A 21,768-nucleotide genomic window follows, 5' to 3' on the forward strand; every position below is an offset into this window, starting at 1 on the left:
TCCCTGCGGGAGAGGAGGCCGCGATGCACTGTGGGAAACCGTGTCTCTTCCCCCTCCCCTCCCCTCCCCAGCCTTTCGGGGCGGAGTCAAGCCGCGCGCGGGGGGCCGGGCTGCGGGCGGCCGTTGGCCGGCTGCACGTTCCCGCGCCTGCCGAGGGGAGGCTGGCGCGCGCTGCCCCTTACCGGCCATCACGTGCTTTAATCCCAGGTGAGACTGGTGCCCGGGAAACGGGCCAGCCCCGGCAGGGCCACCCTACGGACGGGCCTCAGGCAGCCCCGCTTCGAGGCGGGTGAGTAGGTGACCTCCTCCGGGGCCTGCGCGCTGCTGACGCCCTCAACAGGGGTGACAGCAGCCAGGGTCCCAATCGGTTTTACAGCCGGGATATCTATATACCTGTCTCCTAGAGCTGGAAGGGACCCTGAATGGTCCTTCCTTCTCCCTACGGTGCGCTAGGGGCTGTGCGCAGAAGGGCGGTGCTGACTCTGGCCGGGTTGCCCGGTTTTCTTAAAGCATCAGCTCCCGGAGTCCTGGGATTCCATGAGACTCGCCACTTGCCTTTTTTTAATTTAAAAAATCAAAGCATCTAGCCCTTCTGAAGGAGGAGGAAGAGAAGAGTCTGAAAATGGGCCCCCCTTAAAGCTCAAAAGCTAAAAGGCAAATAAATCCCCCCCCCCTCTATTTTTTAAAACATTTGTGATTTTGAATCAAGTCTCATGGGGGTGGGGGGTCTGGTGCATGAATGGAGTTGGCAGTGCTGCATACACCAAGGAAGAGATCTATCCCTTTAGCATCAGAGGAGTTAGTCCAGGGGTCGGCAACTTTTGGCATGCGGCTCGCCAGGGTAAGCACCCTAGCGGGCCGGGCCAGTTTATTTACCTGCTGATGTGGCAGGTTCGGCCGATCGCGGCCCCCACTGGCCGCGGTTCGCCGTCCCGGGCCATTGGGGGTGGCGGGAAGCCGCGGCCAACATATCCCTTGCCCACGCCGCCTGTATCTACAAAAACAGCGAGGAGTCCAATGGCATCCGAAGAAGTGGGTTTTTTACCCACGAAAGCTTATGCCCAAATAAATTAATCCCTTTAGCGTATATTCTAAATAGACAAAAGGGCCACAGGGTAGGAGAAGGGATGTACAGATGGGAAACCGAGGCTCAAAGAGTTTTAGGGTATGTCTACACTACAAAATTAGGTCAATTTAATATGTCGATTTTTTAGAAATCGATTTGATACAGTCGATTGTGTGTGTCCCCCTTATGACCATTAAGTCGGCGGAGTGCATCCACAGTACTGAGACTAGCGTCGACTTTCGGAGATTCAGTCCCGCCTGGAATATCAGGCAAGCCTATCAAAGAACTAGAGAGGCAAATGATGAACATTTTGCTAACTATGATGAACTGCATGCCATTCTGGGGGGTGCCCCTACAACTACCCCACCCCTGTGCTTCCCTCCTTCCCGGCCTACCTTGGCAGTTATCCCCCCATTTGTATGATGAATTAATAAAGAATGCATGAATTTGAAACAATGACTTTATTGCTTCTGCAAGCGGAGGTCAAAGGGGGAGGGGAGGGCAGTTGGCTTACAGGGAAGTAGAGTGAACTAAGGGGGTGGGTTTTCATCAAGAAGGAATAGATCGTTCACACCGTAGCCTGGCCAGTCATGAAACTGGTTATCAAAGCTTCTCTGATGCGCAGCACACCCTGCTGCGCTCTTCTAACCGCCCTGGTGTTTAGTCTTTTAGAGCGGAGTTCTGATAGCACGGATTCGTCTCCCCATACAGCGATCAGATCCAGTACCTCCAGTTTGGTCCATGCTGGAGCTCTTTTGCAGTTCTGTGACTCCATAGTCACCTGCGGTGATGAGTTCTGCATGGTCACCTGTGCTGATCAGCTCGCCACGGTGGCCAAACAAGAAATGAAATTCGAAAGTTCGCGGGCTTTTCCTGTCTACCTGGCCAGTGCATCTGAGTTGAGAGTGCTATCCAGAGCGGTCACAATGGAGCACTCTGGGATAGCTCCCAGAGGCCTATACTGTTGAATAGCGTCCACACTACCCCCAAATTCGACCCAACAGGGTCGATTTCCGTGCTAATCCCCTCGTCGGGGAGGAGTATAGAAATCGATTTTAAGAGCCAAGTCGACAAAAATGGCTTCGTCATGTGGATGGGTGCAGGGTTAAATCGATCTAACGCTGCTAAATTCGATCTAAACTCGTAGTGTAGACCAGAGCTAAGACTCTGATCCTACAAACTGCTCTGAATGGGCAGAGCCTAGTAGGAATCCACACAGACACAGGGTTATGCTGACACGAAGCAGCTTGCAAGCTAGAGACTTACACGACATGTCACACAGGGAGCCTCTGTTAGAGCAAGGAACTGAACATAGCTCTTCTTGTGCATTGGGAAATTTGACTAAGAATCACCACTTCATTTCACATAGGCCACATGACAAACACCAGACAGGAGTGACTTTCAGGCAACCGTGTCCCTGCCTTTAAAAATACTCCAAGTGTTGCACATTCGTAGGCCAATTGCTATAACACCACTAAAGCAGAGTGTACAAAGTGGGTTCAGAATGGTAGCATTTTACATCTGCTTTGGACAGCTCTGAAATACTAAAAGGTACAAGACAATGAAGAATCAGGCCTAGAGTGGTTGATCTAGTATTTTATAAGAGGAATTTAGATCTGAACCAAAGATGCAGGACCCCGTTAGGGTTGTTGTTGGTGGTGTTTTTTTAATAGCCCTATTCTTCATACCCTTCAGCTTCCCTGCTACTTAGATACAGAACAGGTTTAGCCCACGTGTCTGTGTGTCAGGATATCAGGGTTCTAGCCACAGCTCTGATACGACTGGCTTGCTGCATGACTAGTTCCCCATCCCTCATTCCCATTTGTAAAATAGGCAAGGGCCCTTACCTACCACATAGAGCTCTGAGAGGCTTAGTTCTTTGACGTGTGTAAAGTTCTTTGAGATCCATGTATAAAAGGTGACACGGAAGAGCAAAGTAGCACTACATGATATTACAGTGTTTTGTACATTTGAAGCGCTATATAAATACTAAATAGCAGCAGGGTGAAACAGACCACGGAGAGAGTCACCGCTGCACAGGCTCTGCAGCCCATTCTCTATTATACTCAGTGCACTTAAAATATATATATTTTAGTGTTTCCTTTTCTGTAAACAGTGACAAACAATGATGGTAAGTGTGCAGGACTTGAAACTCTGTCAGCATCTTTTAAAGTTACTATGGCGGAGCTTGAAACCTGCTAATGACTGAACGTGTGACACCAGCCTTAGAAGTTGAACAAAGACCCAAAATGAGAGACATGGCACAGAGGAGATGCAGTATTGCCAACCCCAAATGTCCAAAAGTCATCACTCTGACACTTCCCTCCCCGCCCCCCAATTCAAATGGTGTAAAAATCATGTTTTTTAACGACTTGTTTTCATTTGCTTTCTGCATCTTTAGGATGCATCTAAGTTATATTTTCAAGCTTTCCTCCACAACCAGGAGGCCTTTCATTTTTTAAATGAAAGCTGAGATTCTCACGTCATCAACTGACTCCAGGAGCTGGGGCTATAACAAAAACAGCAAATATCATGAGAGTTAGCAAAATGTTCTTCACCCATCAACATTCCTGAGCTAGGCAGTGCCACTTTTTACTTATCATATTGCTCCCTTCTAAATCTATAACCTCCAAATAAGTCTAGCAAAATCTAAAGGGCAAAAGGGCTCTGTTGTTTCTCTGTTAAATATCTTTGAAATAGTTTTTGCCTCAGGTCAAATGTAGTATCAATTCAATATCTTATAGGGTCTCTCCATCAGGTGATTAGATCCTCGACCTCACAAGTGTATGACCTCAATGATCTAACTCTTTATTATGGTCTTCTATGACCCTCTACTGCATGACCAAACCTGCATATAGTGGGGGGGGGAGGCGAGCTAGATAAGATTTTAAAAAATCTGGACTTTTAAAATAATATTACTCTTTTTTTAAAAAGTATCTCACTGTATCAAATAATTCAGCATCTTGATTCTTGGTTGTCTAAACATTTCTAGGAGAATTTTTCCCATACTATTTTGCATTGGTTTAGTGCCCTCAGAGCTCCTCTGATCACCACTTCATCTGGTCACTGGTAGGACCCTTAAGAAACAAATAACACGCCCAGTTTCACCTTCTGTGGCCCTGATCCTGAAATCTGTTCCATTAATCTGGATTCCTATATCCATGCAAAATTCATTAGGGTTCCATACAAGTGCAGGAGTTGTCCTACACTGGTCTGATTGCAGGACTCAGGCCTTTATCATCATTCACGCTGAGCAGCTTTTCAGATTGCCCAAGGTGGGACTTACAGTGCCTCTAAGAGGACATTGTTGAATTACAATGGGGACCCAGTGGTGGGTTGCAAAGGGGGTGGTGTGGCATGTGTGGATACAAACTTCTCTCTCAATCACCTGAAACCCATGTTCCATAAAGTGGGAGCAAAGACAAAATAAGAGAAACAAAAGTGTGCAGTAGTGTCCTGAGACAGTATTTCTAATGCTAATAATTTAAAATTAATCTGAGAGAAAGAGCACAGAAGATCTGTGCACGGTAAAGGTAAATTTGGGGCTAAAAACGCAGGACATCCTTCAGAATGAGGAGCATTCGAGAAGTATGCAAGCTGTGTTACAGCAGCATTTGAAGAGTATTTCAGCTGTCATCTCAAGCCTCTACCGTGGGTAGGGTCAGTCTGCAAAATGCCAGATATGTACAAGATGGAGACAAATGTGGGTGGGAAATGAATGACAAGAGGCAGCTTCCTTGAGAGGGTTGGGACTGCTTGATGTCATATACATTGATACCAACTTAAAATCCAAAGTCAAATTAAAATGTAGTCAAGCAATACAGATGCAGAGCTGGGGAGGGGAAGAGGAAAGGGTATTTTAGGGGACAGTGAGATCATTTAATTTAGTGGCTCAGGATGCTCTATAAGTACAGTTTTCTAGTTATAAGTGCTTGCTGCTTGGCATCTCCTCTGGCAGCTGTGATTCACTTTCATTGTGTTCTGCAGCTTCACCCTTTAGAAAGGTTTTTTTTTTACAATTTATTAAATGGCACTTCGGCAGCCCTCCATTTCCAGCCTTAATAATGGATTTGTTCATCTCCCTGATGGCCTTTCCCTCCTCCTTTGCAACAATTTAAATCCAAGAAGAAATCTGCAGTGCAGGAATCAGTTAATATTTACATCTGAAATGCTGCCTTAATATTTTAATCAAGTAGAATAGATATAGTTTATAGTAATAATACTTAATACTTTGACTTTGCACCTTCCATGAGGGAATCTCTTAGTGCTTTACACTAAGTAATTAATTAAGCTTCAAAAGATCCCATGGCTTTAGTTTTTTTCTCCCCATTTTACAGATGGGTAAACGGAGGCACGGAAGGGTTACATGATTTATTCAAGGTCACACACTCAGCCAGTAGTGGAATCAGGAATAAAACTCATGAACCTTGATACCCGATCCCTGGCTCTAACCACTAGACCCCAGGCCCTAGAAAATACAGTACTTTGCAAACCTGAAATAAATCTTAAACATGGGCTATTATTTTTTGGTTAAAATCAATTGATGTTCCATCCCTGCTCTGAATATTTTTTTAGTTTATTAACCCCTTCTCTCCCCCTAGTTATTGCAATCTCCAGAAAGACCACAGAAATGGCAACATTATATATGTACATCTCTCATTTGCCATAGCTGACATACAACAACTATTCCTTTGTATTTTAACAATACATATTCTGCAGGGGTAAAGGGGTAATATTTGGAGCTCCTAACAATCCTCTGCAATTTTTAATCCTGCCTTTGAAGCATTATATTAGAACCACCACCCTTGTGACCAAGGAGGAGTGGACAGGATCCAGAAGGGTCACTGGTGATCAATAGGGCTTGAACACAAAATGTTTGAAGGGCTTAAGTCTGTAGCACTTACAGCTCTTGGTGGCCTGCGGAACAAGAGGCCAGGAGGACTAACATCCAATTCTCCTGCATGCCAATGAGGATCATAACTACAAAGTCACCACTCTTTTATTGATAGCTTTGAACACTACATAAGGCAGAATTTCTCTCACCTGACTGGAGAACTTTCCAAGCACAGCCTGCCACCTAGTTGTTGCAGTGCATTCAATAAAGGACTTACGGTGCCCCTAAAATATGGTTTGTGTTTCCACTCTTGAACGTTCTCTTGCAAGGCATGACACAAACACCTTCACCTATACTAGATCTTTTTGAACTCCCTCTCAGAAGAGGATTGAGTTTCCTCTGAGTTACACTACTTGTGATACTCTGTCCCTCCAACAGGCTGCAGTTGTAAAGAGGTAAAAAAACAACGCTGTTGGACCTAAACATGAAATCTAATTCTGTACATCTTGACTGGAAAAGGCAGAAAGGCTCAGCTCCTCAAAGGTTGATTTCTGTGGAAGTTAGGAGCCTAAATACCTTTGAGGATCCAGGCCAAAGTGTCAATAGGACATCTCACAGCAGGTCAGTAAGTAAACCCCCAAAGCCAGATATGCTTTTCAGCTGCCACTTTCAGGTAGATTGGAGAAGGATGCTTTGCTTTCAGACTTGCACTCCTCCACAGGTTATTCTAATCCAAGTTGAGTCCATGACTCACCTCATGACTTTGGTCAAGTCACTTGATTGACTTGTGCCTTGATTGATCCAACTGCCAAAGCTAGGTAAGAGCAGGATCTTGCTTAAAAAAAGGATGTTATATTCAAGAAGAGAAAGCTTAATGTAAGATGCAAGGAAGCTAACCTCTCTGAATATGAGTAAATAGGCATTTCGTTAGAGGTTCTCAAAATGCTTTACCATTGAGAAGTATGATCAATTTGCAGTGGTCTTCTTGGGTTAGGATTTTACCTTTGAGTGCCCTGTTGTATTTCTCCCGCTGTAGCCTCCTCGTGAACTTTGTTACAAGGCCCAGGCAGAATGAGGCACAGTAATCCAACCTGGAGGTGACCAATGTATAAATCACTGTGGCCAGATCAAAATCTGGGAGGAATGGATGGAGACTCCTTGCTAGCTGGCTGGAAGAAGAGCTCTATATTACTCAATTGACTATATTGCTTTAAGTTCTAAGACCACATTCGCTGCCCTTGATCCATCTGTAAAGCTCTCATTGATTCAATGGGAGTTGTGCTCACAGGGAAGTTAAAAATTCTGTCTTTGCTAAGTGCAGCTTGGCAATACATATTTGCATTGTTACCTCTGTATGATAAAAAGTAACAGCCAGTGGGAGGAGTTGCATTAAAAAGATGATGTTGATTCACCTTCAAGGATCAATTTTCCTCTACCGTAGAAATTACTCTTCAATAGCTAGGGACAATTCTAAGGTCACTCGTTAGCCATTCCCAGCATGCAAGGTCAGTAAACGTAGCTAGCAACTGCAAGCCAGGCTTATAGTAAGTTGTAGTTATTTTCTGCCAGAGGATAAAGTCAACTGTCCCATGAATGAATACCTCTGCTAGGCATCCGAACAAGGACATTAGTGTCCCAAAAAAGCGTTTAGTTGCACTCAAGCCTTTGAAAAGAAGCTGGGCAACGGGTAGCCATTCGTGTAATAAGCATAGTGCATACTGTGTTCTGTGCCTATTACATCTGTGGACATTACATCAAATGAGGTCATTGCATGCTTGTGCGACTGCTATCGCCATCAGGAGGAGTCCCATGTGTACATGCTAGTGCAGAGCTGGGCCCATGTTGTTGAACACAGATCATTTTAATTCACTCTACGTCCTTCTAACGGTCTTTTTATTCCACAATCTGGAGCAGTTATTGCCTCGATCCTTCAGCCACTTTTGGGTGCTGCAATTTATTTCCAGTTGTCATTGTCTTTAACGTAGAGTTCCAGAGAGTTTACAATATGCTAACAGGATTGCCCTCAGAGACCTTTGATTTCTGAAAATAGCCATTGGCATTTTTCACAGGACGTTTCTGCCTCTTTGAAACCAGGATTAACTTTCTAGGAACAGGTCATCTTGAAACCCATACCAGGATGTGTTGGTCCTGAGTTTTTGGTGGTGGTGTAGCAAGAACTATGCCAAACAGCCAGTCAGCAGTGCGACTCATTTCCCGAAGCCCAGTTGGAAAAATAACAGCTCAATTATATTCACTAGTTCAAATACAGTGCTTTAAATGGATAAACAGATCTTTCTAATGAAGCAATAGCACACACTGACGTGGCTGCCTCATGCACATTGTTTTGTGGAGAGTTAAGATCTCTGATAAGGTAAAGTGAATTTAACCACTGTAAGGGATTTTAATGCTGGTGACAGGTGCCAGACTGTGGAGCTCTCTGGTTAGCCCCAGGACACGTGCAGCTCAGGTAGTGGTGATGCCAACATCTCTATACTGCTCCATGGACACCTCATCTCTGACCTGGAAGGATCATCAGTAGGAATAAACAGGCAGTACAGTCTCCATGTGGCCCATTTGATCCTTGACTCCTCTGCTATTAATCACAACCATGGTGATGGTGTCTGGGATTATAAACATGTCTAGGGGGAACTGCAGAAAAAACATCAACTCATTTCTCATAGGCCACTAAACTGCTAGCATACTACCAACCTGCCCTACAGGTGAAAGGCTCCATACCCTTGAATTATTAATCCCCTGTGAAGAAAGTTTGTGAGTGTTTTAAATCCATGTAATGATTAGTTAAGCACCAATTAGCTTGGTATGTCAGGCAGGGAACATATGTTGACAGAGAAGAATAGCTGGCAAACTTGATCTTGCTACTGCTGAGGTCATCTTCCTGGCTCACGTTCTTAGTATGCTACCCTCTATTAAACTCCCTCCATTGGCTTCCCTTCTTCCACTGCAGATGCAAACTTCTTGTCCTTGTCTTATTACTTTCAAAGCCCTTCACAATTTAGTGCCTCTCTTATCTGCCCTGTTATCTTATTGTGAGGTTAACTCCTGCCCTTCACTCTGCCCATGATGCCAGCCTCCATCACCTGCCTCTCCACCTCTCCCACAAGCACCATCACTCTTTCTCCCCTTCCACATGAGGAAAATTCCCAGCAAAATCCATAAAGCCACCACCTTACCCTCCTTCATGCACTCCTCAAAATGCACCTCTGCAATAACGCATAGAGAAAACTGCCACCTGATAACAGCTAGGTAGGTGGGTGAGTTGTGATTACTGCTCCTGACTGGCTAAGAATTCCTATTATTTTTTGTTATCCCATCTCCTTCATTCACTATGGTCTGTTTGTTTGTCTCATCCATCTGCTATGCCTAATCTTTTAGTGGGTGGGCTCTTTTGGGCAGGGACTGTCACTCTATATGTTTGTATAGCACCTAGCACAACGGGGCTATGGCCTAGTTGTCCTTTAGAGGCTAGCATAATATAACCATTCAATAATAACAATCTGGTCAAAAAGAGTGGGAGAGGTCCAGTGACATCAGCATAACGCAGGGAAGGGGAGACATGGTGATGTTCATTACCTTGAATTTTGCTGCAATATCCATCATTAGCATCACAGTTTCTGCACTTTTCACCTATGCTATTGCCGTTTGGTGTGTATAGGCTGTGAAGATACATGAGCAGACATCACTGATGCCTTTGTCAGCTGGTCAGCAAAGGGTGCACAGAGTAATAGTTCCTGCTTTGGCAGGCTAAGAGCATAGGATCATTTTGGTGCAATAATCTGAGTTGAGACCATAAATCCCTGTCCAATAAGACTGAGAATATACTTTTAGATACATCTCTTCCCGCTACATCGCTTCTTTAGTATACTAGGGCCTGTAATGCTGAGAGTTCATCTCCTAATTCAGGTAGCCTTTTTCTTTGTTTGAGAGCAACACACTAACTGCACAATCCAGCTGTATTATGACAGTCGTATTTTGAACTGCAAATAGAATACAGCACAAGGTTGTTGCAGTTCTTGAATAATGAACCATTTGTTGAAAGGGAGTTTAGACCTGAAATTTAAGAAGTTTTTTGCAAAACCTACTACTAGTAGTAGAAATATTTTCATGATTATTAATATTATGGCAAATTTAAATGAAAACAGAGAGTTTTTTTCCTTTGGTTGTTGGTTTGTGTTTGTTTTTGTCTGGATATAAATATTCCCCATCAGGTTTCCTCCAATCTAAGGCCTCCAGTTTTGTGTCAAGCTAGCGCTTGAGAGAGTGAAACTGACCTGTCCATTTTCATGTTCCCAGCTGAGTGAAATGCAGAAACTAAACAAGGAAATTGATAAGAATTACAAAAATGTGTGTGTGGAGAGTGGGGAGAGAGGAAAATAAAAACAAACAAAAACACCACCCTAACAACTAGGTGTTATGAGCCACAAGAGTAAGGAAATCTCGGTTTTAAAAATATGTAATTTTGACAGTGTCCCTTTAAGATAGATCCTGGGTTTTTTGTTATTTTTAAAAAAGCAGCAGTAGTAGATTTCATTCCCATAATAGTCATTGTCAGGGTTTTTTACAGAAGGAAATTGTAAGGTACCGTGTAGGTTTTCTCTACTCGATATCTAGATTGTTTATATATTCAGCTGTTTTGTCATTTGTAGAGAAATATTGCAAAATAATTATTGACCTGTAAAGAAATAAGTGACTTTAGCTATTTAAAATATGACTATGCACTTTGTTCTTTCATTTAGTATTAGCAAAACCATATTTTAGCACTTAGAAGCTGCAGCTTTCAATTAATGCCCCCTGTGGCTTTGATAGAAAGGCAGCTTCTCTGAAACATGATCACTTTCTTTTGCAGCTTGTCTGGCTAAAACTGTGCCTACTAAACAATGGCATCCTAGATTAAAAACTGCATGGCAAATGTGCAGCTGCTCAATGACAGCGACCACTAATAAGAGCAGTCTTCTCAACGAAGATATACGGTAATTAATTTGTATAGTGCCATTCACGAGCATTGTAAGGGGCTTCACAAAATTAAAACAAACCGAAAGCACAGCAGATTTCGTAAAGAGGGGGGACACTTTAGTTTTGATTCTTAAAGTGATGATCATGTCCAGGTGCACCACTTGAGTGGAGGCGGGCAACTTTAACCATTATTCCAAGGGCTACTTAGTCACCCAAAAACGGTAGGTTTTTTTGCCGATAACTTAGAAATTAACTGACAGGAGCACTGTATCTAATTCCTATATAAGGAAAGGAAAATATATACAAACACCAGTTAAAGCCATATTTTAAATTCATATGTAAGTTTAGAACAATCAGGAGATAATATAGCAAGATATTCCCAAGCCTTGAGATATCTGTAGTAATGCTCCAAAACTATCAGAAACCTAAGTTTGATACTTTGTACATTATCTTTAGTAGAGATAAAAATAAATAAAATCTGCTTACTTTCTGTAACAGATACACTCTGTGTTACTGCCATTATATACTCCATTTTAACCAACTGTTTTTCATTCCACTAAAAACATCTTTACTTAATTTTAACGTAAGTGATTAAGTTTTTTTCCTCTTTTATTAAGAATGGAAAATTTATTTATTATTTTGGCATGTATTTTTACCAATCATGTATGTGACTCACTAACATTTGATTCCATCATTACTATTAGTATCAGACTTGGAAACATATTTATTTTTGCATGAATTTTAAGTTATTTTCCAGATATAACTACATCTACAATTTGAAAATAAGCAACCGTCTGCACACAGTGTCTAAAGTTATGTGTTTACTAGCTAATTTTTTAAAACTGGCACTGCTAAGGTGATTACAAGTTAAATTTACATTTTAGAAGGATACTATTATATTATTTGATTGTACCACCATTTTAAATAATAAATAACAAAGCACAATATGGTAATAAAAGTAATAATAATAATTACTCCATCCAGGACAGGTTAGGCATTTTAGAACTCACTATTCAAATAACTGAATTTAAACATAAGATCGAAATAAAATTATGAAATCCACAGACTACTTAGAAAAATAACAGTACTGTAATCCTTAACGAACTTTGAAAGAATACAGTCACAGAGAATAAGTTGCATTGTGCATTTCGACAGGTAGTATCAAGTAACAATAGCAACGTGTGTGTGTTGGGTGCGTGTCAGAGAGACTGTGTATGTGAAAGAGAGTGGGGGGATGTGTGAAGATTGTGTACGTGTCTGATTGTGTCTGCGCACTGTCTCTTTAAGCTGAGTTCTCAGGAGTCTCAAGGCTTGTTCAGTACAGCAGCTCCCCCAACACCCATTCCTGAGCCCCAGGCACCAACCAGCACAGATAGGCTCCCTGTCCCCCCACCCCAGCGGAGACTGGGTACGGGGAGGGGGCCACCGACGCTACACAGCAGATCAGGAGGCAGGCTCCTGGTCAGAGCAGCTTTGCCGGTGGCGGGGAGCTGCTGCAGACGGCACGCAGGAGGGCGGAGGGGAGGGGCAGCATCTTCCCTCTTACTGCAAACTTCACCCAAATGTGGTACGAAATTCAGGGGGAGGGTGGGGCAGGTGCCCCCTCCGCCCTCCCTAAATGGCGCTCCTGTTCATGTTTGACAAGACAGAGGAAAAGAATCCCACCAGCTGGATGCTCTATTCTCTCTCTGCAAAAAATCATAAACTAGTTCACTCTCCCCTCCCCCTAAAACACATTCAACGGAAGTCCAAGAGCATCGTGCGTTTGAGGAAGAAGAACCATTTGCACACACACAGGGTGCATACACATGATTTGTTGCACAAGCAGTATAGAAGGACGCAGGCCAGCTGTACCACAAAAGGCATTTCGTCCCCTGTTTTGTACGAACATAAAGGCCCAAGTAGATCTTGACGGTCCTAACCCGCTGCACAGAACAGGATGGGGCGGGAATACACCTCGGCAGGCACCCATCATTCCCTGGTCATAACAAAGCCAACTTTAACTTAGTGAGCAGTACCATGTCCAGCATTGTCCCTGCCCCATCTGACTACAACTCCCAGCAACAACCACAAGGAGTCCGGTGGCACCTTATGCCCCCCAAAAGTCTTGAAGGTGGCACCGGACTCCTTGTTGGTTTTGTGGAGACAGACTAACACAGCTACCCCCGATACTCCACTCCCAGCAAGTACCCCGCTCTGCCACTGGTGCCACCCCCTAAGCTCCAGGCTCAGCAACGCGTGACGTCAGGGAGGACACAGGCGCTCCCCATTGGCAGAAAGGCCAGCCTGAACCACGCCTGCTAAGTGCGGTCATGTCCAGTCAGATGCGAGGAGTTTGTCTCCATGTGGAAACCATGTGGCTCCTATTGGGAGGAGGAGCCTAGGATCAACTGATGAGGGGAGCAGGCTGTGAGATACAGGCAGGGAGACAGAAAGTGCACCTGGGGCGGCAGCCGCAGCAGGATGGATTGTGGCCTCAAAATAAACTTTGGAAAGGGTAGGACAAGAAAGGACACAGTCAAGTAGTTGAGGCCCAATATTTATGTCTTTTTAAAAAATAATAAACCCTCCAGCTTAGAAAAAAATATACACATTTGTTTCAATGACCCTAGACTTCGGTGTAGATGAAAACATTTCCCTGGGAGCCTTACAACCCCAAACATTTGCTGTACTGGGCTAGTGCATCAGGAACAAGCAGTGAAACTGGCCAGCCTCATTTAATGTCCAAACTGAGCATAGAGTGAACCAATCGCAGAAAAAAGTGTAAAGGAAACAATTCGCTCTCTTTTCATCATCTGAGGCATTATTGACACACAAAGGGTAGTTGCTTTGGGTTTTCTTAAATCATATGTACTGATTGCAGTTGTAAATACAGAGAGGATGTTTGTGTGTTTTTTAAAAAAAATACTAATTCGATAATGTCCCCTTTAAAAAAAATGGCTCCTGACTGTTTTAAAAAAGTATTTTTTGCAAACTGTTAGCCGCATATTAGGATGTTAAGCAAGCCATTTCCCCATAGCATGCAGAATACATTTAATTCTTTAATGCAGGCTTTATCTGCAGAGATCCCTTCTCCCCCCTCCAGAGAGATGTTAAAGATGGAGGTGGGATTTTCTGGCTGCGGTTTAACATTTAATATTTCAAATGCATAATACTAGATAATTCCTACAGCCCTTCCAGAGATGCACCAGATCTCTCAGCAGACAGCGGCTGTAACAATATTTTGCATGGTATCATGCCAGAGAGAGAGACAGAGACCAGAGAAGGAATATCATCAGAGGGGAATTCTGTCGCTTCAATTGTATCTCAAGTCCATATTTCTGGATCCTAGCTGCACAAATGTATTGATCCTTCTTCAGTCTGTGCCTCTCCCATTATGCTTTGACAGTCATAACAAAATGAAGAAAGAGGAATAATTAAAATAGGGTCAAAAATAAGTGTCTGGGTGGATATTTAGTGTGTGTTGTAGAGAACTGCATGCAATTTCCCCTGATTCAAAGACTGGGAGGGCAGGTCTGATCCAGTTATTCTAGTTACTTGCACTACCCTGTTTCCCCGAAAATAAGACAGTGTCTTATATTAATTTTTGCTCCCAAAGATGCGCTAGGTCTTATTTTCAGGGGATGTCTTATTTTTCAGAAATGAAAAATGCCTTATTATCGGTGGATGCCTTATTATCGGGGAGGTCTTATTATCGGGGGGATGCCTTATATTACAACGAGAGGCAAAACTGTAAGTAGGCCTTATTTTCGGAGGATGTCTTATTTTCGGGGAAACAGGGTACCACTTGCGCTAATGAAATGAGGTGACCAATAAAGTGATTAACCTCGCTCTAGCCAAGTCCTTTATAGCGACAACAACCTCGCACGTTTTTCTGCTGGCTACCTGGCTAGTTTTGCTTCTTGCCTACGTGACTGTCCCCATGCGTAGGGAAGAGAGAAAGGAAAACAAGGACGTGTCGCTCAGTTAACTACACTATCCTTCCCCACTTTGGTGACTCCCCTAAACTGGGGAAACGGCCCTGGATCAATATAAGACCCCTTGTTTGGGGAGCCGAAACTGCTTTTGTATGCACCTCCCCTCCCCCCTCTAAGAACTACTTCCATTGATGCCAAGGCATTAGCTAACATTGATTCCATTGATTGATTCCAGCATCAAGCTTCCATTGATTCCAAGGTATTACCCCTCTTCTTAAAAAGTCCTATTACACCATCCTTTTAGGAAACAATTCTCTATTTACACACACACTTCCCCCACCCCACTATAAAAGAGACTGCGATCAACAAAGGCTTGGCTGATTTAATTGCGATTGAAACATAAAAAGATCATTTTCCGGGGGGGACACTATCTAAGGATTATTTCCCCAAACCAAACAATTCCCCCCCTTAAATACAGATCAACAACTTAATTCGGAAGGGAGCTAAGGTTTGGATTAGGGGGTTGTTTTTTTATTGCGGAGGCTGACACGGTGCATCTGATCTTTTTTTTTTTCTTCCTTCGCTGACCTTCAGTGTTGTGAGGCTAGATTAAACACCAGCCAGGCTATTTATTTCCTGCTGTTATTGTCTATTAGTTGTGCTCAGCGACGTTACAAACGTGTGAATCGTTCTGGATTATTTATTTTTTGCTGACGAGTACACTACCCAAGGTGCTGGCGGTGGAAATCCCTTACTACATATAATTACCCCCCCCCCCCATTAATTTGTTATTCGGTTCAGACTGCTTTAAAAAATCTGGAAAAAGAAAATAAAAACATTCGCTTAGCTTTAGGGGAGAGTTGAAATATGCACAAGATATTTAATTAAGCTCTCGAACTGTTTATAATTTGGCTCCCTGCTTGATCATAAAGTTTGCTTCAAACTGGACCCCCCTGTTCAAAGCCTAGTTTAGTCCATTTTTGATGCATTTTACACTTGTCTTTGTATTTATCGGACTATGGTTGGGATGAAAACATGCTTCTCTCGATATATACACACATAATATTGTGGGCCAGTGTTCTTGGGTATCTTAAAAAACAACTGGAAAAAAAAACCGAACAACCAAATCAACTTTAGCCTAAGCACATGATTTTAAATGAAGAAACTCGGTGCATTTTTAAATGGTTGCCCCCCCCCCTCCGAATATCACTGTCTGGTTGTCATGAAACTAACAGTTAGTCTCGTCTGGCAGTCAGAGCTCAAGGAGCTCTCTCTCTCTTTGTTACATCTTCATACGCATTTTCTGTTGTCATCAAACATTCCTGCCTTTTTCCTCTTTAAAGAAAAACAGAAGGGGGGAGGGAACCAAACCAAAACTTACTTTTATTCTCCTTCTCGATTTTCTCCAAGTAGCTGGCTGCTTCTAGCAAGATCTGCACATTTTGCAGGAAAGTGTTGATCTTTTCCATGGAGTCCCCACTACTGTTGAAAATGTCACTGAATGGGCACCTGGACATATCTGCTGCTGGCATTTCTTGCTGCTGACCTAAAGGATCCAAAACATCACCCTCGCATTTCAGTTCTTTCCTCGGCCGGCCACGTTTCCCCATTGCTTTGGAAATTCAAACTTTACAGTTTAAAGCTCTTTCCCCGACTTCTCTTGTTCCTCTGCCCTTGTTGCAGTTTGTGTGTGTGTGTGAGAGAGAGAGATTGAATGAATCAAGGGACCTCCTGACTTTGAGACTCCGCTGTGGTCCTAGTGCTAGTTGAGTTCTAAACAATAAAGGGGAATGGAAAGGGTGACTTGGTTTTATTTTAATTTAAACTGCTCTTCACTCGCCGTTTAAGTTCATGGAAATTTTCCCTGGGCAGATAGTAAGTACATCATCAGGCCCTGTAAATTCAGGTTAGACTACACAATGTTAATCCTGCTTCCAATCAAAACAGCTATTTTTGGGGGCGTGGGGGGAGATGTTGGGATGGAGTGAATTTAGAATAGCTTGTAGTTTGACTATGGAAGATTAAAAACTACTGTCTCATCCTTTTTCTCAATCCTACATATTCTGGGTTCACTTTTCAACTGCAAAGTTGTTTGTTCTGCCAAGTGATAACGTTTCACTATATAAACCTCGGAGGTTTTCAGCTACCATCTCATACAATTATAATAAAGAGAGGAAATATTTTCCCTATTGGGCCAGTTATATACAGCACTTTATACATTCTGATGAAACCTACAAAAACCAGACCCTCCCAGTCGCTTCTGCTCTTTGTATGGATACTAAAGGTTACCACCTTTGTCTTGGCTTTTGGGGCAGGGACTGACTCTTACTATATCTTTATACAGTGTTCAGCACACTGGTACTCTGGTCTCAGCTGGCACCTCGTGTCCTGTTATTGTACTACATACCAACTGTGTATTTTCCATCCCAGAGCTGCCCACACTCGAATGGTGTTTGTATGGTGGCTAGCACGATACGGCCCCAATCCATCAGTGGCTTCTTTGTGCTATTGCAATAAAACAAAAGATTAATAATGATTTGTAGTGTGAGAAGCATGTTAGAATAGTGGGAGAAGCATGTTAGGGTGGGCTTTATAAACAAAATGATTCTTAGCTTTAGAACAATGTTTCGATACGTGCCCTCTCCCTTGTACAATTTTTAATCTTGAAGCAATCTGAAAAAATTGTTTGTGAAATTGATTGAAGTATAGAACAGATAGGCAGTGAGCAAGTAGCACCTCCCTTCTTTCTTCCATTGATACCTCTGCTAACACAGCTTGTCTGGGCAGTAACACACCTGCTGTTCCAGACTTGGGCTCCATGGATTAGATGCTACTTTTATTCTCACACTGTTTTATGTTAGGTTTTACAAACATCACCTAGAGACTAAATTGAGACCACATTTGTTAAGTGGGGGAAAAGGGTTGTACAGAAGCACACTAGAACAGCTTGGCCTACATTTTCAAAGCGATTAGTGATCTTGAGTGCCTCTGTTTTTGGGTGTCCAATTTAAGGCCTGATTTTTAGGTGCTCAGCAGCCAAGATCAGACTCAACCCCGCTCAAGACACAATCATTCAAACACTTATGCACCCAGTGACACTACTGATAGCTGTAGAGCTATCCAGTTAACAAACGTGTACCCTGATAATTTAGGCTCTGATTAGGCAAGGTACTTAGGAATGTGCTTAACTTTACACACGCCAGAAGTTCCATTGAAGTAATGTGCTTAAAGTTAGGCATATGTTTAAGTACCTTGCTGAGAGACTAAGGGAGTTAGTTTTTAAAAGATTTGCTATTACTACATAGTAATGGTTATGTAGAACACTACAGTGTCATTGAAGGGCCATACACAAGTGGACAAAGCACTGGAGAATAGTATATACAATAAAGGTTGTGCAATGGCAGCAGATACTAGATCTGGGATCTAATAGGTCTCTCCCATCTCTTGTTTCTATAAATTTATGCAGAATATTTATCCAATTGTATTACTATTATTTATTATTTGTATTGTGGTAGCCCCAGGAACCCCAGTCATAGATCCGGGTCCCATTGTGCGAGGTGCTATACAAGCACAGAACAAAAAGACAGTCTCTATCCTAAGGAACTCCCAGTTTAAGTATAAGACAAAAGGTGGATACAGACAGACAGGGGACCACAAGGAAACAATGATGCATCAATTACCCTCCTTTAATTCTTTACTAATCAAGTCCCTTATTAGCTGCTCCATTATCTTTCCTGAGATCAATGTCAGGCTGACAGACCTCTACTTAGCCGAGTCATCCTGTTTATCCTTTTTTAAAAATTGGCACATTACCTTTCATCCAGTCTTCTGGAACTTCTCCAGTGCTCCAAGACTTATTGAAAAGCAAGATTAATAGTCTACCAAGCTCTTCAGCCAACTCTTCAAAAACTCTTGGAAGCAAGTTATCTGGACCTCTGATTTAAACATGTCTAACTTTAGTACCTTCTGTTTAACATGTATTACCATCACCATATGATGAGACTACATAATCTGTTTTCCCCCCAAGTGCAGAACAGAAATATTTATTGAACACTTTTGCATTTTCTGCATTAACAATAATTCTACCATTTCCATCTAGTAGTGGACCAATACCATTGTTAGGATGCTTTTTGTTCCTAATATATTTTAAAAACCTCCCTTTTATTGTCCTTAACTCTGCTAGCCATAGATTTCTTTGCTTCCCTTATCAATTTCCTGCAACTTCAGATTTATGTTCATGACTATCAACTTCCCCCTTCTTCCTTTTGTTATATATACTTTTTATTTTTTGTAGCTGCCTTCACTTCCCCTCTAAACCAGATCAGCTTTTAACCAGTGGTGGGATTTGATCTTTTTGGGTATCTAGTAGGATGCTCTTAAATTACTCCCAATTATCATTCATGTTATGCAGGAAGAATCCATAAGATTTAGACCCAGTTTGCATGTGAGGATCTAGAGAGAGGTTTGAGTCAAAGATGACACCCGGGTTATGAACTAGAGGGACAGGGAAGATGGTAGTATTGTCCACAGTGACTGAGAAGAGGGAGCAGGCAGGGCTAGGATAGAAACATTAAGAGCTCTGTTTTAGCCATGGTTAGCTTGAGCTGGCAGTTGGACACCCACAAGGAGTTGTCAGAAAGACAGGCTGAGATTTTAATTTGGACAGATGGAGACTGGTCCAGAGTGGAGAGGTAGATGTGAGTCATCCACAGAGACATGAGAGGTAAATTTGCATTTGGGGTGTTGTTAAACCACTTGAACATGCCAAGGGTTTTTAAAATGTAGTTTTTATTAGCTGCACTGAGATAAGACCCAGTACCTGCTTTACAAACGTGCCCTGAAAAACAGTCACATTAATACATCAGTCACAGAGACTATTGCTTTCCAACCACAGCATGAATTGAATAGTAAGAGGGAATTAGACTTGCCATTCGGATCCAGCACTATCAACATCAGCCTAAGACTCAGCAGCACACAGTACAGAGGAATACAACACACTAGTAAATCTGAAGACAACTTCATATTAAGGAATTTTACTATAGTTGTTCAAACTCAGTAAATGAGTTTTCCATCACTGAATGAGGATTGAAGGGAACACGGCAAAGGAAAAGTGCCTACCAGGAAAATATTCTATTCACTTGAAATCATAGAACTTATAAATCTTGGGCCCTGTCTCCGTAGAAGGCAAGAACGTTTGTGAAGATCCACAGCAGAAGAGCCTCAGACCTTGTACAACAGATCACAAGCCCACTCCCACCTTCATCACATCTATTGGTTCTCTGCATTCACCTGAGCTTCCCCCTCCGCTGGGATTTTAAAGGCATGTTGGGTGAATCAGTGCTGACTTGGGGATCATTAATTTACACTGCTTTTCCCAATGTAACATCCACAGGCGTGAAGAAAGAATCGTAATAACTGTGACCCTGGCTCTCCTACTTCTCATCTGACCACAGTCCAATTTTTGCTGTGATTCATGGAAGTTATGACAGGGAAAACAAAATGATCCAAACTCCAATTATCCCCCCAAAAGTTCATCCCCAAGTTCCTAGAGAAAACACATTTCGTTCATGCAAATTTCAGATGATGCAAAGGGTCCAGATGTCCCTCAAGAAACTTGGATTTCGAGGCATATTTTTTCCAACAACAAGTAGGGGACTAGGGGTGCCTCAGGGTTTGGGAACCCAGCTGGAGACACCTTGAGGGGCCCTGACTGTCAGATGGTGGTGCTCAGCACTTTTTGAAAGTAGAACCCCTTTAAAGCATCTGAAGCAGGGTGCACAAAAATGAAGGTGCCCAAAATCACTAGTCACTCTTGAAGATTTAAGGCTGTATTTATTAAAAGTAACTACTGAGCACCAACACTATGATCAGCATTATATAGACCTGGTCCTTGCCCCAAGAAGTTTGTCATCTAAGAGACAAACCAAAGACGACAGGATCAGACACAGGTCATTATATAGAGCAGGTTTTTCTCAAGCGGCGGGCAGTGTCTGCAAGGACCCAGAACTCTTCTCTGTCCTTTGTATTTACCACGTGGAAAAGAAGAAAATGCCAATGGCTTCTTAGGATTTTGGACTCCCCTGTGCATCTGTCCTGGCTCCACCTGCAGTCTCTCCTTGACACCCAGCCAGGGTGCAGGGAGTGAGCAGGGAGTCCCCTGCAGGGACTCTGCCTGGTTTATTGGAGGCATCGCTGTGGTGCTGATACTCACATGTGTGGTGGGTGGGTGATGGCAGTGGCAATGGGGAACTGTGGAGCCTTGCCAACAGGCAAGGGCAGAGAAAACCCAATGGTGGGGATGGGCTGATGGGGGGGAACAGACTGAAGGGGGGGGAGGGACAAAAATAGTGGGATGAGCTGGGGATGAGGGACCCTCCCTTAAAAGCCTGTTACTTTGTACCCCCATTCAGCCACCCTCCCCAGCCTCTGCCCCCCCAGTGGAACACTGCTCCCTTGGGGGAAGGATTCCTTGGTCACCCTCCAGCTCCAGTTTGGCTGAGTCCCTCCACAGCTAGCTAAACTCAGCATAGAGACAAACTCATCCAGCCTTGTGGGACCTGTGCGGGTAAGTCTGCTACAGCCGCATATACCTTAGCTGTCTAGTGCTTCATTAACAGCTGACCCGTAAAAAAACTGTGTGCCCAGGACATAGGGAAGTTGGCCCTGAGCCCATCTGCTTTGATAAAAATGGGGCTGAATGATAAAGATTTTGGGGCACTCTGACATAGAGGGATGGAAGTATAAAAAATGCATACATGTTTGTACCATTGGAGTAATCCTGGGAAGACTCACAGAAGGATCATGTGGGGAGAATGATCTGGAGGAGGAAGGAGTAGGCATGTAGCACACGGACATCAGGAGTGTGTTACGGCACGGGGGCACTGTGCAAGAAAGCAGAATAAGACAAGTCGGGGGAAAAGATACTGTTGTTTGAGGAGATAAACACTATAACCACAACACAGACGCAAACAATTGTTAAA

General features: G+C 43.1%; 1 protein-coding gene and 1 long non-coding RNA gene across 3 annotated transcripts in view; one reads left to right on the forward strand and one right to left on the reverse strand.

Moving 5' to 3' along the window:
* MXI1 (MAX interactor 1, dimerization protein) overlaps nucleotides 1–16,494 on the reverse strand; it is a 90,128-nt gene extending 73,634 nt beyond the window's left edge. Inside the window, exon 1 of the mRNA XM_034775922.1 lies at nucleotides 16,170–16,494. Within this exon, the coding sequence (XP_034631813.1) occupies nucleotides 16,170–16,398 (229 nt within the window). The 5' untranslated portion in view covers nucleotides 16,399–16,494. The remainder of the gene's footprint in view (nucleotides 1–16,169) is intronic.
* On the forward strand, nucleotides 94–21,454 carry LOC117880138. 2 transcript variants are annotated; one of them, XR_004646482.1, is made up of 3 exons: nucleotides 94–207; nucleotides 10,765–10,888; nucleotides 21,199–21,454. It is a non-coding gene; the product is annotated as an uncharacterized LOC117880138 (long non-coding RNA). The 2 variants fall into 2 exon arrangements; XR_004646483.1 differs by lacking the exon at nucleotides 21,199–21,454 and adding an exon at nucleotides 16,202–16,291.
* Nucleotides 21,455–21,768: the final 314 nt, after the last annotated feature.

The sequence above is a fragment of the Trachemys scripta genome, chromosome 7, assembly GCF_013100865.1.
Source record: "Trachemys scripta elegans isolate TJP31775 chromosome 7, CAS_Tse_1.0, whole genome shotgun sequence".
NCBI lineage: Eukaryota > Metazoa > Chordata > Testudines > Emydidae > Trachemys > Trachemys scripta.